The 21,735-nt window shown below is 37.4% G+C and overlaps 2 protein-coding genes across 3 annotated transcripts in view; one reads left to right on the top strand and one right to left on the bottom strand.

Moving 5' to 3' along the window:
* GTF2E2 (general transcription factor IIE subunit 2) overlaps nucleotides 1-21,735 on the top strand; it is a 77,145-nt gene that overhangs the window by 17,422 nt on the left and 37,988 nt on the right. For both annotated transcript variants that reach the window (XR_013352884.1, XM_077849051.1), the window contains exon 3: nucleotides 14,749-14,840. Coding sequence is in view for 1 of the 2 variants with exons in the window: in XM_077849051.1 (XP_077705177.1) it covers nucleotides 14,749-14,840 (92 nt within the window). In the remaining variant the exon portion in view is untranslated. The remainder of the gene's footprint in view (nucleotides 1-14,748; nucleotides 14,841-21,735) is intronic.
* On the bottom strand, nucleotides 334-10,152 carry SMIM18 (small integral membrane protein 18). The gene is made up of 3 exons (XM_077849052.1): nucleotides 10,039-10,152; nucleotides 1,252-1,307; nucleotides 334-865 (listed from the first exon to the last, which is right to left on the bottom strand). The coding sequence occupies exon 3, from the start codon at nucleotides 826-828 to the stop codon at nucleotides 532-534; it is 297 nt and encodes a 98-aa protein (XP_077705178.1). The 5' UTR covers nucleotides 829-865; nucleotides 1,252-1,307; nucleotides 10,039-10,152; the 3' UTR covers nucleotides 334-531.

Here is a 21,735-nt window from a genome sequence, read left to right as displayed (position 1 = left end):
TCCCCCACACTAATCCCCACATAAAACTAAATTTTCAAAAAAATGTATAAGTTGTCCTGTAAACTAGAAAATAACTGCTTTTTAATAAGTAGGGATTTTACGTATAAGGGGAATTATTTTATTTTGGATTTAGGTAGTCCTTTTAAATAGCATTTTTATTACCAAAATACAGGAGGGTAATTCATTTTTTAGTCCATATGGTTTGTTTAGGTCAGAGTTATTTGATCTTGCTTATGTTTTCTGGCTTACCTTTTGTTGTTTACTATTGAAATCTAGGGATCTTTTATTTAGTTTTTGAATTGTCATTTTAAGTAAATTGGTAACTTATTCACATTTGTAAAGTTTTACTGTACATTTAATGAAAGGGATACACACACAGAAAGTGCATATTTGACTTGTTTTTCCCTTCGTTTAGAAATCTTTTAATCATTCAGAGTCAATTTTCATAACAACAGTTTGTCTCAGAAAATTTTCCTTTTTTCTCAGTAGTTGAAAGCTGTTTCCAGAGATTTGTTCATCCTAGGTAGAGTTCTAGACCACTTCAATTTCACGTTTTCTGATGTTATCCATCATACTTCTAAGAGGGTTAGGTTCACTTTTCAAGTCTTTCACAGTTTTGTTTTTTACACAGCAGCAACAGTCAAGCACTTCATAAAGGAAAGCCAGCACCACTAAAGATACCACTGTAAATATAAATAAAAGCAGAATGACAAAGCAGGCAGTGTTCCAGTTATCATGAAAAGGGTAAATTTTTTGAACTTGAAAACCAAGGTACTGATAAACAGATGTAGTGGTTTCATTCCAGAGGCTGGAGCTTAGGGAGGCCATTCTTAGGGATTCTACTTCTTTTATTTCTCTTTTGAATCTGTACAAAGGTAGAAAATGAATAAATGTAACCAAAGTCTAAAGATTTGTCAATTCAAGTCTCAGTACAAAGGTTTGTTATTAAATTTTTATAGGTAATGTGAGTTGTTTTCTGCCAGAATTAATGCCCAAATGGTATTTTGAATTTTTCTGTATCTTATGGCAGTGTACCCTATAAACTGTACTATATATTTTTATGTGTATCATTTGTTAGACAAATATGTAAGTTTAAGATTTCTGAACAGAAATTAATGCTAATAGAAGCAGAAAAAGAAGCTGAATTGGGTTACAAAAAAATCTTAGTGTTTTAAGGTGGTGTTCTTCACACTATTCTACTCCCCCCCCCCCCACAAGGCTTTTCTCATTACCTTTGTGGATCCTTCTTACCTTGTTGGCTCGGTGTATTTTTATTTCCAGTCCTTAAAACTTCGAGGACAGGTGACCTAAATCAGGAAATAGTGGCTAAGTGAAAAACCTTAGAGAAAGAAAAGCTAAATAATGACAGTTTTCAGAGTAAGTTCAAGTTGCCTATGAAAAGACCTTAATCTTAGGATTTTTTTGTTATGTATATGATAGTATTAACTGTTTTATATAGATGAATGGGGTATGGAGATGTTTTAAAGATTTATTTATTCATCAGAGAGACAGAGAGGCAGAGACATACGCAGAGGCAGAAGGAGAAGCAGGCTCCTCACAGGGAGCCTGATGCTGGACTCCGTCCCAGATTCTGGGATCATGCCCTGACCCGAAGGCAGATGCTCAACCACTGAGCCACCCAGGCATCCCGTAGATGAATTTTTTAAAAAATAATTAATTAATTAATTAATTTATTCATGGGAGACAGAGAGAGGCAGAGACACAGGCAGAGGGAGAAGTAGGTTCCACGTGCAGGGAGCCCGACGTGGGACTCAATCCCGGGTCTCCAGAATCACACCCCGGGCTGCAGGCGGCGCTAAACTGCTGCGCCACCAGGGCTGCCCCCGGAAATGAGTATTTTAAATCAGTATATTTATCTCAGGTATATTGATTATTAAATTATCATTCCATTTTACAAAATTAACCAGTGAGTTAAGATTTTAGTATTCTTTTTTTTTTTTTTTTTTTTTTTTTTTTTAAGGATTTTATTTATTTATTCATGAGAGAGACAGAGAGGCAGAGACACAGGCCGAGGGAGAAGTAGGCTCCATGCAGGGAGCCCAACGTGGGACTTGATCCCAGATCTCCAGGATCACACCCTGGGCTGCAGGCGGCGCTAAACTGCTTGCCCAAGTTTTAGTATTCTTGCATTAAGATTTACTCTTTTGACCTCATGCTTGTTAGCCTTTAAATGAGATTGAAGATTTTATTATCTTGATCTTTCAAAAATATCCTTTAAACTTAAGAAATTATAAGATGCTTTTATACTAAGAAATTTTTGGAAATAAGAGGAAGAAGTTCCACTTCCTTAATTCAATGACTGTTGTCAGTTTGCTTTACTAGGTTTTCATTCATTCTTATAAATGTGTATCAAATAGTTTTCTAAATGGCGATATTTGTGTGTGTATGTTTCAATTAAAGGAAACTTAAAGGTAGTTGAAGAGTATGAGTATAATGAGGGGCGCACCTGGGTGGCTCAGTCAGTTGGCCGTCTGACTCTTGGTTTTGGGTGGGGAGACTGAGCCCCATGTGGAGACTATGTTGAGCAAGGAGTGTGCTTGAGATTCTCTCCCTCTCAGTCTCCCTTTGCCCCTCCCCCTGCTTGCACATGCATAGTCTCGCTCTCTCTAGAATAAATCTTTAAAAAAAAAAGTGGGATGTTTGGGTGGTCTATCAGTTAAGCATCTGACTCTTGATTGTGGCTCAGATATTGATTTCACGATTGTGAGATTGAGAGCCCTGCATATTGGGCTTTGTGCTTAGTGCGCAGAGTCTGCTTGGGATTTTTTTCTCCCTCTGTTCCTCCTATTTGTGCTTTCTCTCTCTTTCCACAAAGTAAGTAAATAAATCTTTATAGTGTATGTTAATGAAATTGAATTTAAATTAAAATATTTAAAAATAAAAAAATGGGGGATCCCTGGGTGGCTCAATGGTTTAGCGCCGCCTTCAGCCCAGGGTGTGATCCTGGAGACCCAGGATCCAGTCCCACATCAGGCTCCCTGCATGGAGCCTGCTTCTCTCTCTGCCTCTCTCTCTCTCTCTCTCTCTGTCTCTCTCTCATGAATAAATAAATAAAATCTTAAAAAAAAAAAAATGAAGAGCTGAGAAGGCCTGAGTAGAAGCCAAATCAAAACAGAAATAAATAAATCAACCTTTAAAAGATAAGAGTATGATGAACCCTTCCCTATATGGTCAAAACATAGCTTCACTTATTAATTCATCTATACATCCACCCATTTGCTTCCACCTGTAGATTATTTTGAAGCAAATCCTAGACATCATCACTTCATCTAGACATAACTCAGTGTATATCTCTTAAAAGGTAGAATTCTGTTTTTAAATATAACCACAGTATCATTTTCACACCAAAAATGAAAAAGTGACTTAAGAAAACCAAAGCCATAACAGTATAATTCCTTCAATTTGTCTTCTTTATAAATGTAATTTTAAAACTTTGATGTCGGTAAGTTAATATTTTCTAAGGTTTTTGTTTTCTGTGTTATTTTTTAAGTATAAACTGCCCGACAATGGGGCCTGAAACTCAAAATCCTAAGACCAAGAGTCACATGCTCTACTGGTTGAGCCACCCAGGCTCTCCAAAGGTTTTTGTTTTCTATCTTAAATCACATTTGCTTGGCAAGTAACTTCACCTCTCCGGATGGACTTGGTTTCTTCTTTGTATTTTGAGGGTTAAATTAATGATCTGAGGCCAGAAGTAAGGCTTAAATTCATTTTTTCTTTTTGAATTTAAGAATCCTTCAGTTTCATGGTTTGTGGTGATCCTTCATCTTGAAATGAGGGACAACAGACTAATGGACAGTAATTGAATCAATTGCTTTTATTAGTTCTGGGACATATAAAAATATATTGTCCGGAACACTGGTATGTGAGGAACTTCCCAGTATATTACAGTGTTTTCAAACTGTTTGGGGATCTAGCCTTTTAGAGTTACCCTTTTCTTTCCTAAACATTTTCTCTTCCTAGTGCATTTTTATAGAAAGAAGGGCTGCTATGTTGCATCCTTCGAGGGAGCACCATTCATATTGTATTGTAAGGTGCCATTCACGTAGAATACACTGTAAGTGGTGCCCCTTCAAGTCTAATGTGGATGTCCTGATAGTCCACTTGTCCAGCTTCTGCAGTGTTTCTGCCTCTGATTTTAATCCCCACACACCCAAGTAGTCATGTAACCCTTAGTAACCAACTCAAATGGAGAGAATGTTAGTTCCTTTTGACCAGCCTTCATCACAGGGTAGTGATGGGTGTGTACACACTTGCAAATGCCTAAAAAATACTCAGCTTTGGAACTCCTTTAAAATTTTTTAGTACAACAAAAATACGCTACTCCTGGAAAGGGTAGCACACATTGTTAGTTATTTTTACTTCAGTGTGAATGAGTTTCAGGTCCTTTTTGAGAGACCAAGCACATAGAGGAGGAGAGGAAGAATAGGATCTTGAGGAATGTGAGAACAGTGCCATTTATTATATTGGTAGGTAGAAAGCACGGGAAGAATCACTGGAGGGCGTACCTTATAATTTTACCTGGACTAACCTAGGACCTCTCCAGCATTAATGCTTAATATTCATTAGACTTTCTGTTAAGGCTTTTCAGGTTGATTCTTTTGTTGTTTTGTTTTATAGTAATCTCTCCACCCAGTGTGGAGCTTGAACTCACAAGCCTGAGATCAAGAGTCACATGCTCTACTGACTGAGCCAGCCACGCAGGTGCCCTAGGTTGATTCCTTTTTAAAATCTGGGGATTTCCTCCCACATTATGTCCTTTAATTTAATGTAGGGGCACCTGGATGGCTAAGTGGGGTTAGTGTCTTGACTCTTGGTTTTGGGTCAGGTCATGATACCTGGTTCTTAGGTTGTGAGATTTTGCCTCTAGTGGGGCTGTGTGCTCAGTGGGGAGTCTGCTTGGGATTCTCACTACCTACCCCGTCATGTGTGCACATGTGTGCTCTCTCTCAAATAAATCTTAAAAATTAGTTTAATGTGCCTTATTAATTAATGTTAACTTAAAATGTCATTTCATTATTGATTTCAGAAACTTGTAATTTTATTTTCTTTACATTATGATTTTAAATAAAAATTAAAAGCTTCATTAATACTGTCTCCCTAACATATCAAACTTTTGTTTCTTTTCTCATGGTAATTGGCTATATAAATCTATAACTCATACTTCGTTGAAATTATATTGGAGTTATTACTTTGTATTTTAGCTTTTTATGAGTAGGGATTTCTCATTTGTATTGACTTTAAAACTGAGGAGAAATTGTAAAGACTAAGTTTCGATTTCAAAATAAAAGTTTAAAATTACCAGAAAGTTGGTTTAAGAAACTTTGTTCTATTTATTTTTGAGGTGCAAGTGAATTAGTTAAAATTTTAACTTTACATTCTATTTATTTTTTTAAAAAGATGTATTTGAGAGAGTGCACAAGTGTGAGCATTGGGTGGGGGAGGGACAGAGGAAGAGAGAGTCCCAAGGAGACTCCCCACTGACCATGGAGCCCTCTCTCTGGTCGATCCCATGACCCTGAGATCACCCAAGCTAAAACAAGGAGTCAGTGTTTAACCAACTGAGCTACCTACGTGCCCCAGTATTCTATTTATTTTTGGGAAACAAGTGAACTTTTTAAAAAATTTTCAAGCCCTCTCATGCCTCACTCCCCCCCCTCCCCCAGAAAAAATGGAGGGAGGGAAGGGAGAAGGTGGACAGACACAAACAAAATTCAGTTATTTGAAGTTAACTTGTACCTATCAATGAACTATTCTGGTTAAAATTAGTATAGTGTATCCATACAATTGATTATTACTGTGAGATAACTGTGTAATGATACTGAAAGATTTCTAGGAGGGCAGCCTGGGTGGCTCAGTGGTTTAGTGCTGCCTTTGGCCCAGGGTGTGATCCTGGAGACCCGGGATCAAGTTCCACGTCAGGCTCCCTGCATCGAGCCTGTTTCTCTCTCTGCCTGTGTCTCTGCCTCTCTCTCTGTCTCTGTGTCTCAGATGAATAAATAAATAAAATCTTAAAAAAAAAATATTTCTAGGATCTGTTAAGTGAAAAGACCCAAGACACAGGACAGTTTGTATAAGAAAGGGGGGAAATATATACTTTTTTATTTGCTGTATCTGCACAAAAGTTTTGGAAGAAGATATACAAGAAACTAATAACAATGATTACTTGTGGCGTTGGTTGGAGAGTAGAGCTGGGAAGCAGGGATCTGTGTGAGATTTCTCAAGATATATCTTGTTATATTTTAGTTTTTGAACTATTTGAATATAGTACTTACCCAAAATCCAGACTAATATATTTTATTTTATTTTTTTAAGATTTTATTTATTTATTCATGAGAGACAGAGAGAGAGAGAGGCAGAGACACAGGCAGAGGGAGAAGCAGGCTCCATGCAGGGAGCCTGACATGGGACTCTATCCCGGGTCTCCAGGATCATGCCCTGGGCTGAAGGTGGCGCTAAACTGGTGAGCCACCACCCAGGCTGCCCTGGACTAATATATTTTAAAAGTATTTGTTGCCTTGGTTTTATGTACCTATTGTGTTATATATCTATTTGTGTTAAATATCTATTAAAACATTTATTTAGTTTTCTGGATTACTTCTAAAAAATTAAAACTAGAATCTGTAAACACTGTCATTTTGATTAGAAATGTTTAAGCAAAAAAAAAAAAAAGCAAAAAAATGTTTAAGCAGTTTAAGGAAGAGTATATACACATGTCGTAAATGACAGTTTGGGTTGTAAATGATGACAGTTTGCCTTTTATGTGAGTGTATTGATAACTGATAAACAACTCAAAACATTCACTCTTTAGTTAGCTTCTGGGCATATCTGAAAAAAGTAAACCCTGCAATATGGAGTCATTTTGTACCTTAGATTTAACGTGATTTATTCTTTTTATGTACAGTGAGCTAGCAATTTTTTGTGCTAAATTAAGGGTAAAATCTAAAACTTAATTTGATGGAGTAGACACAATTAGACATGCAGGAAGATGATATTAGGATTTTCTCATATTCTAAGACTATTTTTGAAATTAAGTTGTAAGTTTCTGTCAAATACCTGCTATAAGCATGCTTTATGAAAAAAAGACTGGTAAAAAAAAAATAGATTGTATACTGTTTTTGGATCACCATCCCCTTTAAACTTTCAGTACAGGGGCACCTGGGTGACTCAGTTGGTGAAGTGTCCACCTTTGGTTCAGGTCAGGATCCTAGGATCCTGGGATCGAGCCCCGAATTGGGCACCCTGCTCAAAGCAGTCTGCTTTTCCCTCTCCTGTCCTTCACTCTCCACTCGTGCTCTCACTCTCTCACTTGTGCTCTCAAATCTTAAAAAAAAAAAAAAAAATTTCATTACAGAAATGGGGAGTGTTAAATACCATATATATAATATATATATATAATTATATATACATAATTTATATTTTTAAAAAATTTTTTTACTTATTCATGACAGAGAGAGGGGCAGAAACACAGGCAGAGGAAGAAGCAGGCTCTATGCAGATCGATGTGGGACTTGATCTCAGGTCTCCAGGATCAGGCCCTGGGCCAAAAGCAGCGCCAAACCGCTGAGCCACCTGGGCTGCCCCTATATATATATTTTAAAGTTTATTTATTTTTTTTAATTTTTTTATTTTATTTTATTTATTTATGATAGGCACACAGTGAGAGAGAGAGAGGCAGAGACACAGGCAGAGGGAGAAGCAGGCTCCATGCACCGGGAGCCCGACGTGGGATTTGATCCCGGATCTCCAGGATCACGCCCTGGGCCAAAGGCAGGCGCCAAACCGCTGCGCCACCCAGGGATCCCTAAAGTTTATTTTTGATATATTCTCTTCACCTATTTTTCCTCCCATTTCAGAAGGCCCTAGTGAAATATTTATGGAGACAGAACTTAAAACTGTTTTGGGGGCAGCCTGGGTGGCTCATCGGTTTAGCGCCACCTTCAGCCTGGGCATGATCCTGGAGACTCGGGATGGAGTCCCACGTCAGGCTCCCTGCGTGGAGCCTGCTTCTCCCTCTGCCTGTGTCTCTGCCTCTCTCTCTCTCTCTCTCTCTCTCTCATGAATAAATAAATAAAACCTTAAAAAAAAAAAAAAAACTTCTGGAACAAAAACCTTCTGGAACCTTGAATTGTCAGATCAGAATAAAATTATGCTTTTGCTCTAATTAAGGTAAAAGCCCTTGAGTTGAATTCTCTAGTGCTATTTTAAACACACCACTTTGAAATATGATCAATTAATGATATTGGCCTTTAAATATAGAGCAGCTCACCCAGCCCTGGAACTGAGATGCACCAAGTGTTTAGTCAGGTGAAAAAGCAATGAACCTACTACATCTGTGCTAACTCTACATATATCAGTAAGATGTAGCCTGATTATAGTGCTAATAATGGGGGTGGTAGAGGTTTTTCTGTTTAGAGTTTACCTGAAATTTCAGTTCCAAGTTAACAGTTTTATTTGACAAGGTTGTTTTTATCTGAGACTTTTTTTTGGCTCCCATACTTTGTACAGCAAGCAGGAATATTTTCTAGGTAATTAGCCTCATTGTTCTGAACTTGGAGAGCTCTAATATCTTCTTACAGCAACCTTTGGGCTTTGTAAGGTATGCTTTGGTCATGCTGACTTAATGCTGAATAAGAAATAGAAGGAATAAAAGTTTTGAAAATAATCTTTAAAAAAATTTTTTTTTTTTTTTATCTTTTAAAATTTAAATAGATTTATCAGCAAAGAAAAGGTCTGAAGTTGGATCTTTAGGTTGATATGTCTGAGTAATACCCTGGAACTCTAGGATCTTCTACATAATGATATTTTTATGCTCAACTCTTTATAAAATTAGAGATTTGGCCAGTAGTTGTACAATTTTTAGTGGACATGAATAGTTACTCTGAGCCATGAAAGTGATCTTATTACCTACCTTGAAAGGTACTATACCTTCTTCCCTAACCAGTTCTTCTTAAAACCTATTTTTATTTTAAAATGCAATTTATCAAAAAGACTTAATCGGTGTTTATTTTGAGGAATCAGTTGGAGAATAATTTTAACATTATATTGAAATATGGTTAGGGGATCCCTGGGTGGCTCAGTGGTTTAGTGCCTACCTTCAGCCCAGGGTGTGATCCTGGAGTCCCGGGATCCAGTCCTGCGTCGGGCTCCCTGCATGGAGCCTCCTTCTCCCTCTGCCTGTGTCTCTGCCTCTCTCTCTGTCTCTCATGAATAAATAAATAAAATCTTTAAAAATATATATGCTTATAGGCATTTCTGTGGCATATAAAAAATGAAAGGCTATTTAAGAAGGTTATCATTTAATAGTAGGATGACTTGTATATTACAGAAATACAGGTTTTAATATTTATAAGAAATTATTTTAGGTAAAATGTTAGGAAAGTCTGAAGCTCTACAAATGATCTCTCTGGTTATAGGATAATGCAGCCTATATAACGGTACCTTTATGGTCTTTTTATAAATCAGTCATTAAAATTTCTCGGCATTCTTTGCATCTACACTCAAAGTCAAATAAACCGTTTTGAACTATTTTCTGTATTTGTTAAAAAATATAACAAACTTTCCTCTAAGTAACTGTTTTTTACCAGCCAATACAATTTGCACATATAATCAGAAAGCTTTAGTCCAGGATTCGTTTTTAGTCTAGATTTTTCTTTAAGAAAAATCCTTTGTTAAGGCAGACCAATTTGCTGAAATGAAATAGCTCAGAGAAAATAAATTAGCAAGTAACCACTTAACATTAAATGCTTATGGCTTACTCTGAGGTCTGGATATAGATCAGGTTCATAGAAAATCTCATGAATTTTCCATAAGGCACAGATGGCAAGGGTGCTTATCAAATAGCACAGGCAGTCTTCACATTTTCATAATAAAATCCTACCAAGCAGTGAAATGAATACATTGCTTTTTTTGATCTTTATAGGAACAAAGCTTTCTGCTTGGTTTTTATGGTAAAATATTTTTATATTACATCATAAGGACATGTATTACTAAATGAAAAAGATTGTATAAACCTACCTCTTGTCTGAAGGCTGCTGTTGAAGCGATGGTATCGTCTGTTTGTAATGCAGTCCAGTGCACATCCAAGATGGAGCTGTGCTTCTATTGGTTGAACCACAATGCAGCTGACAGTTTCCTCTTCGTTCATTTGCATTAAGTCCTGCCACCCTTAAATGTAAATCATTCATAAACTTGAATAGAGCTGTCTGGGATATCAACTGTCACCTCTTTTTCTTGCCTTATTTTTTGTCCTTAAGCTAAATTTCTGTAAAGGAGTTTGAATTAGTAACAAACTGATGATTCCTTAATGTTTAATGGTAAGGTTTTGGATCCTTCAGTGAATATTTCACTGCTCAGGCTAAAAGGTAATGTCAAGAGAGGTAGTAACCTAGGAAACAAACAGTCCAGGTTTACCAGCTTGATACTTCCTTTAGGAAGTGGGCATAAAATCTTATAAATGATATTTTCTTTCCATACTTGTGTTGTATAAATCTTGCCCTCTGGAAGTGATTATTTCTATGTGGTGGTTTGATTTAAGAGAAATTCTAAGGGAAAAGAAGGTTTTCAGTTCTACTAGTAGGGAGAGGGTTAGTTTTGGTAGGTATACTATTGACATTAAAAAGCAGTGTGTGAAATTTAAATGGTAAAAAAGAGAATAAAAGGTATAGCATAGGGAATATAGTTAATAATGTTATAATCAGGGACGCCTGGGTGGCTCAGTGGTTGAGTGCTTGCCTTTAGCTCAGGTCATGATCCCAGGGTCCTGAGATGGAGCCCTGCATCAAGCTCCCAAATGGGAGCCTGCTCCTTCCTCTGCCTATGTCTCTCCCTCTCCCTGTGTCTCTTGTGAATAAATAAATAAAATCTTTAAAAAAAATGTTATAATCGTGTATGATGACAGATAGCAGCTACGTTTGTGGTGAACATAGCATAGTCTATAGAGAAGTTGAATTCTGTGTTGTATACTGGAAACTAACATAAATTTTTTTATAAAGATTTATTTGAGAGAGAGAGAGAGAGACAGAGGATGAGTGGGAGGGACGAAGGGAGAGGGAGAGATGATGTCAGGCAGAGCCCACACGGAGCCCGAGGGCTCCCCAACCCTGAGATCATTGTTTGACCTAAGCTGAAACTAAGAATTGGCACTCAACTGACTCTGCCACTTAGGCACCCCTCAAAAAAAATTTTAAAAATATTTTTAAAAATGACAAGAATCCTTAATGAATGTTTGAAACTAGAATATTTTTTATTCTGTCTTCTATTATTTAGAGTTGTTTGTGGTTCAAGATAACAGAATCGAGGTTTTAAATTATAAAGTGGCTATTAGAGCAACAGTAGACTGAGTAAATGCTTGCTGTGCAGACTTTATAGTTTTGTTTTGTTTTTTTTTAAGACTGAGAGAGTGCAAGCAGGGGAGGAGCAGAGGGGTAGGGAGGGGGAAAGAATCTCAAGCTAACTCCATGCTGAACCAGGAGCCCAGTGTGGGGCTCGATCCCAGGACCCCAAGATCATGACCTTAGCCAAAATCAAGAGTCCCACACTTAACCGACTGAGCCACCCAGTGCTACTACATTATTTTAAAAAAAATTACAAATTAGCATATTGTTTCTAGGCCCATAAAGGGGTACATAGGAATATTCTTACTACCTTCATTTATTCATTCAGCTAGTATTTACTGAGTATTTACTCTGCCTGTCATTGAAATAAATGTTCAAGACTCCATGATACCTAAAACTGCATGTAGTTCATGATTGAGCATTTGTATAGTGCCTATCCTTAACATAGTGTCATCTGCTTTTCATAGTTTTTCCAGTTGGTTGTTTATATAAGAGTATAGGATAAACAATATTTTACTAAATTAAACAAGAAAACATTAAATCTGCATTTATGAATTTTTATACTCTGACAAAATAGTAGCCAGTTTCAGATGAAATAGTCTGTATTATATTAAAGACTAATGATTCTTATACAGGCAGTATCACACTGTTTACAAACGAATTTGAAACTGTATTCCTCTACTTAGTGCTCTCACTTTCTTTTTAGTATATGTGTTGCCGAAGCGAGCACTGCTCTCACTTTTCTTAGGTTTAAAAGGGGACAACGATACTTCCTAAGTAGGATTTTTTGGAGGAATTAAATGAGAAAATCAGATATTTAGCATGACACTTAGCAAATAATAAATGTTCAGTAAGTGTTATTTTTTAAAAAGATTTTATTTATTCATTAGAGACACAAAAGGAGAGGCAGAGACATAGGCAGAGGGAGAAGCAAGGCTCCACCCAATGCAGGACTGCATCCCAGGACCCCAGGATCACAACCTGAGCAGAGGCAGAGGCTCAGCTACTGAGCCAGCCACCCAGGCCTCCCCAGTGTTACTTTTATTTACTTGTTTTTAAAATTTTTATTTTTTAAAGATTTATTTATTTGTTCATGAGAGACGCACAGACAGGCAGAGGGAGAAGCAGGCTTCCTGCAAGGAGCCCGATGGTGGGACTCGATCCCAAACTCTGGGATCACACCCTGTGCCAAAGGCAGACGCTCAACCACTGAGCCACCTAGGAGTCTCTTTTAGTTACTTTTATTGTTGAAATGTCCTGAACACCTTGGGAAAATGAACCATGTAGGTAGTATTTCATAATTGAAATAATGAATATGAAAGCATACTTGTAAGGCATCCATAATATTATTTTTGGAAACATAGTAAGCTATAATGTGCCAGTTCAGGTGTCAAAATTGTAACAGTGCTTTTTGAAGGAAAATTGCAAATCAAATCTCATTTTAGTCTCAAGAGGAAGCATATAGTGAAGCCTTTTCACAAACTAATCTCTAAGAAGTATTATGTTGCCATCTAAAAGCTATTCTTTTGGATCTCTGACAATTGTTACATTTGACTGCATTGTTCTAATGCATTCTTTTGTTATTACCAAACTGGTGCCAGAGATTACTCTCCCTCACCCCCACCTTTTATTTAACCTCTTCCTTTGTGGATCAGCAGCTGCATGGGAACTTGATAATAATCTGAGTTGATGATTTGCTAATAGGATGTATACTTCAGAAATATTTTTCTTTCTTTTTTTAAAAGATTTTATTTATTTTTATTTATTTATTTATAAAGATTTTATTTATTTATTTATTCATGATAGAGACAGAGACATAGGCAGAGGGAGAAGCAGGCTCCATGCAGGGAGCCTGACGTGGGACTCGATCTCGGGTCTCCAGGATCACGTCCCGGGCCGAAGACAGGCGCTTAAACCGTTGAGCCACCCAGGCTGCCCTAAGATTTTATTTATTTATTAATGAGAGACACACAGAGAGAGAGGGGCAGACTCAGGCAGAGGGAGAAGCAGGCTCCATGCAGGGAGCCTGACGTGGGACTCAATCCTGGGACTCCAGGATCAGGCGCTGGGCTGAAGGCGGCGCTAAACCGCTGAGCCACCTGGGCTGCCCCTGAAATACTTTTCTAGTATTATGAGGTTTTTTTTTTTTTAACTGTTCCTCCTTCTGACTAATAGAATGCTTTTGTTATTCATGGTAGCATTAGGATTTCTGCCTATAAAATGCAACAAAATGATACAAGTTCTGAAACAAATTATCTTCTGTTCAGATTGCTCCTTGTTTCACACTCTTATCCCTTTTTAGCATCCATGTTTATGTAGTGGAAGTGCCTATGAATTTTTTCCTTTTTTTAAATGATTTTTTACACTAATCTTTAAAGTTTAATTAGTTATGATATTTCTTTTACTAATTCCCATTAGTTCTCATTTGTTTTAAGTTGTAAGGCAGAAATTGATGTAGTAGGTGATAAATGGAACTTTTTATTCCTTGGAAGTAATTGACTCATTTCTCATGGTTTAGCTTTCACAAAAGCTCTGTATTATCAGTTTGAGATTTGTATTGTCCTCTTGTTTAAAAAGCATGCCTTAATCTTGGAGATAAATCTAATGATAATTAAGGGAACACTGAAGCAAAGGTTCTTAAGAAATGTATTTTATCTATTTTTTTTTAAAGCAGGCTCCACACCCAATGTGTGGCTTGAACTCCTAACCCTGAAATCGAGTTGGAATCTCCACTGACTGAGCCACCCCGGTGCCCCCAGAAAAAAAAAAAGTATTTTAATACTGTGTATTTAAGTTTATTTATTCATGAGGGAGACAGAGGGAAGGGTAGAGACATAGGCAGAGGGAGAAGCAGGCACTAACAGGGAGCCTGATGTGGGACTTGATCCCAGAACCCCTAGATCATGACCTGAGGCCAAAGCAGACACTCAACCAGTGAGCCACCCAGGCGTCCCTGTTTCAGTACTTTTTTTAAGTTTTTTTTTTAAATTTGTTTATTCATAGAGACATAGAGAGAGAAAGAGGCAGAGATACAGGCAGAGGGAGAAGCGGGCTCCATGCAGGGAGCCCGATGTGGGACTCGATCCTGAGTCTCCAGGATTACGCCTGGGGCCGCAGGCAGCGCTAAACTGCTGCGCCACTGGGGCTGCCCTGTTTCAGTACTTTTGAATTATTTAGACTTTATTCCTATCCATGGTGGAGAAAATTGTTAAGTTTATTATATACTTAAAGATTTGAAGTTTCACCAAAATTTTACAGGGTAGGATTCACTAGATGTAAAACTCAAAACAAGAAATACTTTACTAAAGTTAAAAATTATTTTAGCTGCTTAAAAGTCATAATCAAATCTAATATGACAATGTTATAATTGTTTTTTGGACCTCATTTCCAGATCATAGCAATGGATCATTTAACTTGAAAGCTCTATCAGGAGGCTCTGGATATAAGTTTGGCGTTCTTGCTAAGATTGTGAATTACATGAAGGTAAGTATTTTTCTTAAATAACACACATCCTATTTAACTTTTTGGCCGAGGAAGAGGATTGGGGTTTCAGGAGTAAGTTTGTATATACATGTCAAAATATATCAAATTGTGTGTTTCAATATGTGCAGTCTGTTGTATCCCTATTACATCTCAGTAAAACCAAAAAATACTTAGTATTTCAAGCCTTTTATGTTATATCATATTAGCACTACAGTGAGTCACCTAAGTATGTTTAATTTATGTTAATTCAAGTATATAATTTTAGTCCACCATTTCACTTATAAATTATTCCAGTAGGTACAGTCACTTCTTAATTACTCAGTACTTGTTGGGAAAACCAATGGGAAGAGGTGAATGATTTGCAGGCTGTTATTCTCACTATATAGTTGAGGCATATGGTGGTGATGGCTTTTCTGGATCTTTGGAGGAGAAAACTAGAAAATTACTGAGGGTCTTAGGAAAACGTTGACTCACAAATGACTTAGAATTTAGGATTTGATAGAAGATTTACTATTTTTTGAAGTAAGATTTAAAATTTTGATGATATGGCATTTTGGCTTTACCAAAGACTTTGAATAATCCTAACCTATTAAAGTGAAATTTCATTTATAGTTAAATGGCTAAATGATTTCAGATTTGTTCCCTTCTTCTGCCAAACTCATTCCTGTTTTGTTACTAGTTGTATCTTTTGAAAAAAGTCAAAATGCTGTATATGTTATTTCAAATTTCAGCTATATATTGCTTAAAATGTAAATTAAGTTTTTATGTTAGGGCTTTTTTATTTTTTTATTTTTTATTTTTTAAAAAGATTTTATTTATTTATTCATCAGAGACACACACAGAGAGGCAGAGACACAGGCAGAGGGAGAAGCAGGCTCCACGCAGGGAGCCCGATACGGGACTCGAATCTGGGTCTCCAGGATCAGGCCTTGGGGGCACTAAACCGCTGAGCGACCGGGGTTGCCCCTGTTAGGGCTTTTTTAATTTAAGAGACTTAATGTCTGGCTATGTCTGAAATCTTATAGTTTGATTTGTAGAAGAAATCTGTTAGTTTATAATTTCCCATTATCAAATAATACACTTTGACACATATTCCCAGTTCATTCATTCCATCCACCCATTCCCCCATATTGTAAACAATTATTAAAACCTACTATATGCTATTTATTATAGCACTATTGGTGGGACTACTCAGAAAAGCGTTTGCCCTCATAGCTGTTAGTCTGTTGAGGGAGATTGACATTCAAATGTCATGTTTTTGCTATGCTACTAGTACAGTCTTCACTTACTCTAGATGATCCTTAACTTTCTTTAGGACTGGGGGCACCTTGGTGGCTCAGTAGTTGAGCATCTGCCTTCAGCTCAGGGTGTGATCCTGGGAGTCCTGGGGTTGAGTCTTGCATCAGGCTCCCCTCAGGGAGCCTGCTTCTCCCTCTGCCTGTGTCTCTGTCTCTCATGAATAAATAAATAAAATCTTTAAGAAAAAAAACAACCCTCCCCCCCAAAAAAAAAACCCAAAAAATCTTTCTTTAGGACTGTAATCTTTAAATTTGTGCTCAATTATTTCCTAGAACAATTTTGAGAAATTGTATATCCTTTTGCACATGTTTAAATGACAATTACAGTTTTTTTTGACAATTACAGTTTTTAAGCAAAAGTTGAAATAGTGACAAAGAATGGAATTTCTGACATTGTAATATTTCAACCAAATACCTCACTCTTTTTCATTTATCTGAGGGGATCTAATAAATGCCATTATTAATTAAAAATATAAAAAATTGCTCCTGGGTGGCATAATCTGTTGGGCAACCGACTCTTGGTTTTGGCTCAGGTTGTGATCTTAGGGTCATGAGATTGAGCCCAGCGTTGGGCTCTATGCTCAGTGTGGAGTTGGCTTAAGGCCAACTCTCCTCCTCCCCACCCCGACATGTGTGCATGCTGTCTCTCTAGAATAAATAAATCTTAAAAATTTATATATAAATACAAACATATGTTTGGAAATTTTAATTATTTTCCTTTTGAACTTGTATGTCTGTTCTGTTACTCCTATGGCATTTTAGCTAATGTTACATATTTTTATGCTTGAAACTATTTTAGTCCTCATCTATCAAACTTCTTTGCCACAATAATATATATAAGTTGGAAATAGAACTGTTTTTCTTGTGACCATAAGCTTCTAAGTACTATCACAATTATTATTATCAGCATACAGCTGATTAGAACAACTCACATTAAAATTTTGATAAAATTCACTTTGTATATAATAATTACTCCACAGAGGTCCATTTTTATTCATTTTTTAAAAAAGATTTATTTATTTAGAGAGAGTGCATAAGCAGGGGGGAGGGGCAGAGGAAGAGAATCTTCAAGCAGACTCCCACTGAATGCAGACCCCCCCCCCCCCCCCGCCCGGCCCGAACCACCGCCACACAGTGCTGATCCCACTGCCCATGAGATTATAACCTGAGCTGAAACTGAGAGCCAGATGCTTACCTGACTGAGGCACCCAGGCACCCCAACAGATGTTCTTTTTTTTTTTTTTTTTAAGATTTTATTTAATTATTCATGAGAGAGAGAGAGAGAGAGAGAGAGAGAGAGAGGCAGAGGGAGAAACAGGCTCCATGCAGGGAGCCCGACCTGGGACTTGATCCCAGGACTCCAGGGTCAGGCCTGGGCCAAAGGCAGGTGCTAAACTGCTGAGCCACCTGGAAATCCCCAGATGTTCATTTTTTAATGAAGTGAATGCAATTGTCCCATCTCGTCCTTTAGAAGTTTTTGTATCTGGATATACAGTGTATATTATGTACTGATGGAATGAAACAACTTTTGGTACCAATTACTGGCATTTTTAAGTTTTATAGGTAGATTTATTAAGAAATGAATGTGCATTTAAGTTCATTCTACTGGAATTTTTGTGGTAGTGAGAAAATTAAAGATTTTTCATCAGGTGTCCATCAATTGACAGTTGTATTATGTTCTCCTTCAGTTTTGTTGAAAGTGAAAGAACAAGAACCACCTAACTTGCCAAGGATTTGTTACCTGGTCCTTGCTTTTTAGTTTCTGGGAAGTATGTCATAAAGGCTTTACCAAGACTTTGCAAATGTCTGTCAGTTCCCCCTTCTTCCTCTTTTTTTTTTTTTTTAATATTTCATTTATTTATTCCTGAGAGACACAGAGAGAGAGGCAGAGACACAGGCAGAGGGAGAAGCACGCTCCATACAGGGAGCCTCATGTAGGACTCGATCCCGGGTTTCCAGGATCAGGCCCTGGGCTGAAGGCAGCGCTAAACCGCTGAGCCATCCAGGCTGCCCAAGCACTTCAAAATCCTAATACTGACGACATATGGCACAGGGACAAACTGCCTGACACATCTCACTAACTCCTGGGATGATTATTATTATACCATAGCCTAGTAGCTTACAGTATAACTGTAACTGGGACTTCAAAATGATTAAGTTTAGGAGGCCTGCTTGAGAAGATAAAAGAATTTCATGGTCCATTTTAGAAGGATTTTAATAGAAACAATTTATGTAAAACAAATTTCATTGCTTAAAAAAATAAGTCTAAAAAAAACCCACTCCAAATTATTCCTTTATGAAGGATGCCTTTTTCTCCTTATGAGACGCTGGTAGTCCTCGTATAGTATTTCAGTTGTATACTTTTTTTTTTGATAGAATGATTTTTCTCTTGATTCTTACTATTAGCCCTTTCTGTGGTTTTATTTATTTTTTTTAAAGATTTTATTTATTCATGACACAGAGAGAGAGAGAGAGAGAGGCAGAGACACAAGCAGAGACACAGGCATAGACACAGGCAGAGAGAGAAGCAGGCTCCATGTAGGGAGCCTGACATGGGACTTGATCCTGGGACTCCAGGATTACATCCTGGGCTGAAGGCAGGCGCTAAACCGCTGAGCCACCGGGGCTGCCCCTTTTCTGTGGTTTTATGTGGATGTATCTCAGTTATTTAAAACATCATGTTAAAAAATTTGGTTAGTTTGGTTTTGCCTAGCTCTGTGGTCTTCAGAGTGTCATTCTCCAATGAGTGACATCAGCAGCACGTTAATTTTTTTAACCTGGGAGCTTGTTAAGAGTGAAATTTTCAGGGCCCCTTCCTGTATCTGTTCAGGCTGAAACTCTGGGAGAGCAGCTCAGCAGTCTGGTTTAATAGCCCTTCATGTGTTTCTGATTGATGCAAGCTAAAATTTGGGAATTAACTGGCTTACCTCCTGTCTGATTTCTTTAAAGATTTTTTTTTTATTTATTAGAGCAGGGGCAGAGGGAGAAGGAGCAGTAGGCTCCCTGCTGAGCAGAGAGCCCAGATGAGGGGCTCTTTCCCAGGACCCTGAGCTTATGGCCCAAGCTGAAGGCAAATACTTAATCAACTGAGGCACTCTGGTGCCCCTCCTTCCTATCTGAATTAATTCTAACAATTATATTTGAATTTAGAAACTCTGAAGTCCGGAGAAATTAAATGACTGGCCTATAGGCACAGTTCTGTTTGATAGCCGGGATGGGTCAAGAACCTGAATTATTTTATTTTATTTTTTAAAATATTTATGAGAGACACAGAGACATAGGCAGAGGAAGAAGCAGGCTCCCCACAAGCAGCATGATGCAGGACTCCATCCCAGGACCCCAGGATCATGACCTGAGCCAAAGGCAGATGCTCAACCACTGAGGCACCCAGGTGCCCCTATTTAGTTTGTAAACAAATTTTTTTTTAATTTACAGTTTTAAATTATTTAAATTATATATCAATATTTCTCATAAATTCAGACATAAAAATCCTTACAATGTATGAACAAGTGGAAATTACTCATGAGAAGGATAATATATTATGATGAAGTATAGTGAATTTTAGGAATGTAGGGCAGCCCAGGTGGCTCAGTGGTTTAGCGCCTGCCTTAGGCCCAGGGTGTGATCCTGGAGACCTGGGATCGAGTCCCATGTCGGGCTCCCTGCATGGAGCCTGCTCCTCCCTCTGCCTGTGTCTCTGCCTCTCTCTCTCTCTCTCTGTCTCTCAATAATAAATAGATAAAATCTTTAAAAAAATTTTTTAGGAATGTAGTGGTTAATATCTGAACATCAGTGTAAGTCATATTAACAGAATAAAGAAAATCATAAGATCATTTCAGATACAAAAAAAAAGCTTCTGAAAAAATATTTTTTTAAGATTTTATTCATTTATTCATGCTAGACACACACACACACAGAGGCAGAGACACACAGGCAGAGGGAGGAGCAGGCTCCATGCAGGGAGTCTGATGTGGGACTTGATCCGGAGACTCCAGGATCATGCCCTGGGCAGAAGGTAGGCGCTTAAACCGCTGAACTGCTCAGGCTGCCCGCTTCTGAAAAAATTTAACACCAATTCATGATGAAAACTTCTAACAGACGAGTAGTAGAAGCAAACTGCCTTAAACCAGTAGAAGAGCCTTTTGTCAGTCATATTACCCTGAAAGAACCCTTGAAATATTTTCTTTTTATTTAGGTCTCAGAGGACCTTTGTAATAATTGTTATATCTAAAGTTCAGGTATATTATTTAATCAATAAGTTGTAGATATAATAAGCCAGTAATTGTCAGTTTTCTTTTGAGGAGAAAATAACATTTTTCTGTCTTTGTAGGTATTTTGCCCAGGGTCTGTCTTTCTTTCTTTCTTTCTTTCTTTCTTTCTTTTCTTTCTTTTCTTTCTTTTCTTTCTTTTCTTTCTTTTCTTTCTTTTCTTTTTTTTTTTTTTCCTATTCTTTGTGTGTGGTTCATCCTCCCCAGAAAAGTGTATCAGTTATAATGCAAATCAGTAGTATAGGTAAAATTCAGTTTTTTCTATGATTAAAGATTTTAAGTAGTCCTCACACCCAACGTGGGGCTCGAACTCATAACCCTGAGATCAGGAGTTGCATGCTTCACCAACTCAGCCATTCAGGCGCCCCATCTATGATTTTTTTTTTTTTTTTTAACCTTATTTAAGTAGGAAACTTGTTCTCTGATGAACAGAAGAATCAGAGGAAGGGGCCTTCATCCAAGGGTGTACCTTTGTGTTGAAAGGGAGGGGAAACATTGTTTAAATTTGTTTTCTTTCATGTTCTTCTAGGTAGTTTTCAGTAAGGCTTGAGACTTGCTGGTATCCTTTCTCACTCTCAAGACCAAATAGCATTACAAAATTTTCTTTTGTCACATGATTTCCCAGAGATTGTGTTTTCCTTTGGAATCTAGAAGTCTTGTCACTAAAAGCATTGTTTCATAGGATTTAAAAAATGTCTGCTAAGAAAGCTAGCTTCTGCAGTCATTCTTCATTTTCAAAGCATTCAGTATAGTATGGCCTACTATTTTCTTGAAAGCACTTTGGTAATTCACCTTTCAGCATAAATGTTCTTTGAAGGACTCCTCTGCTAAGCCTCTGAATCTCCGTACGTAGCAGATTTCTGTGGTGATGTGCACTGGTCTCTGTTTAATAAAGCAGATCATTTTTATAGCATCGTTTGGGACATTTTTCATTTCATTTCCAAGGGTTTTTGATACTAGTACCTCTCTGAAGAAAGCAGTGTTTTGTGACCTAAGAATGTTCTTTTTTTCACAAGAGTTAAAACTTTGTATTGAGCCATTCATTGATGGGGCACATATATCAGTGAAGAGAACAGAGCAGTTCCTCCAAGACAGACCTTTGTTTCCAGATATGAAGGCACAACATTAAATATGCCCTACTCTTTGCTTTTTTGTGGCAGTTCTTTGCAGAAGTGTTTCTTGAAATTAATCATTTAAAAATTCTGATATTGCTACATGACATTTATTAGTGAAATCTGTTAGTCAACCTGGATAGACAAGCTTTTGTTTCTCAGTTCATTAAACCTCTTGCAGCATCTTGTGACATATCATCAGTTTGTCGACTTATAA

Source organism: Canis aureus, chromosome 15, assembly GCF_053574225.1.
Source record: "Canis aureus isolate CA01 chromosome 15, VMU_Caureus_v.1.0, whole genome shotgun sequence".
Classification (NCBI taxonomy): domain Eukaryota; kingdom Metazoa; phylum Chordata; class Mammalia; order Carnivora; family Canidae; genus Canis; species Canis aureus.
Note: the sequence above shows the minus strand (reverse complement) of the source record. Positions and strands in the feature narration are given on the sequence as shown.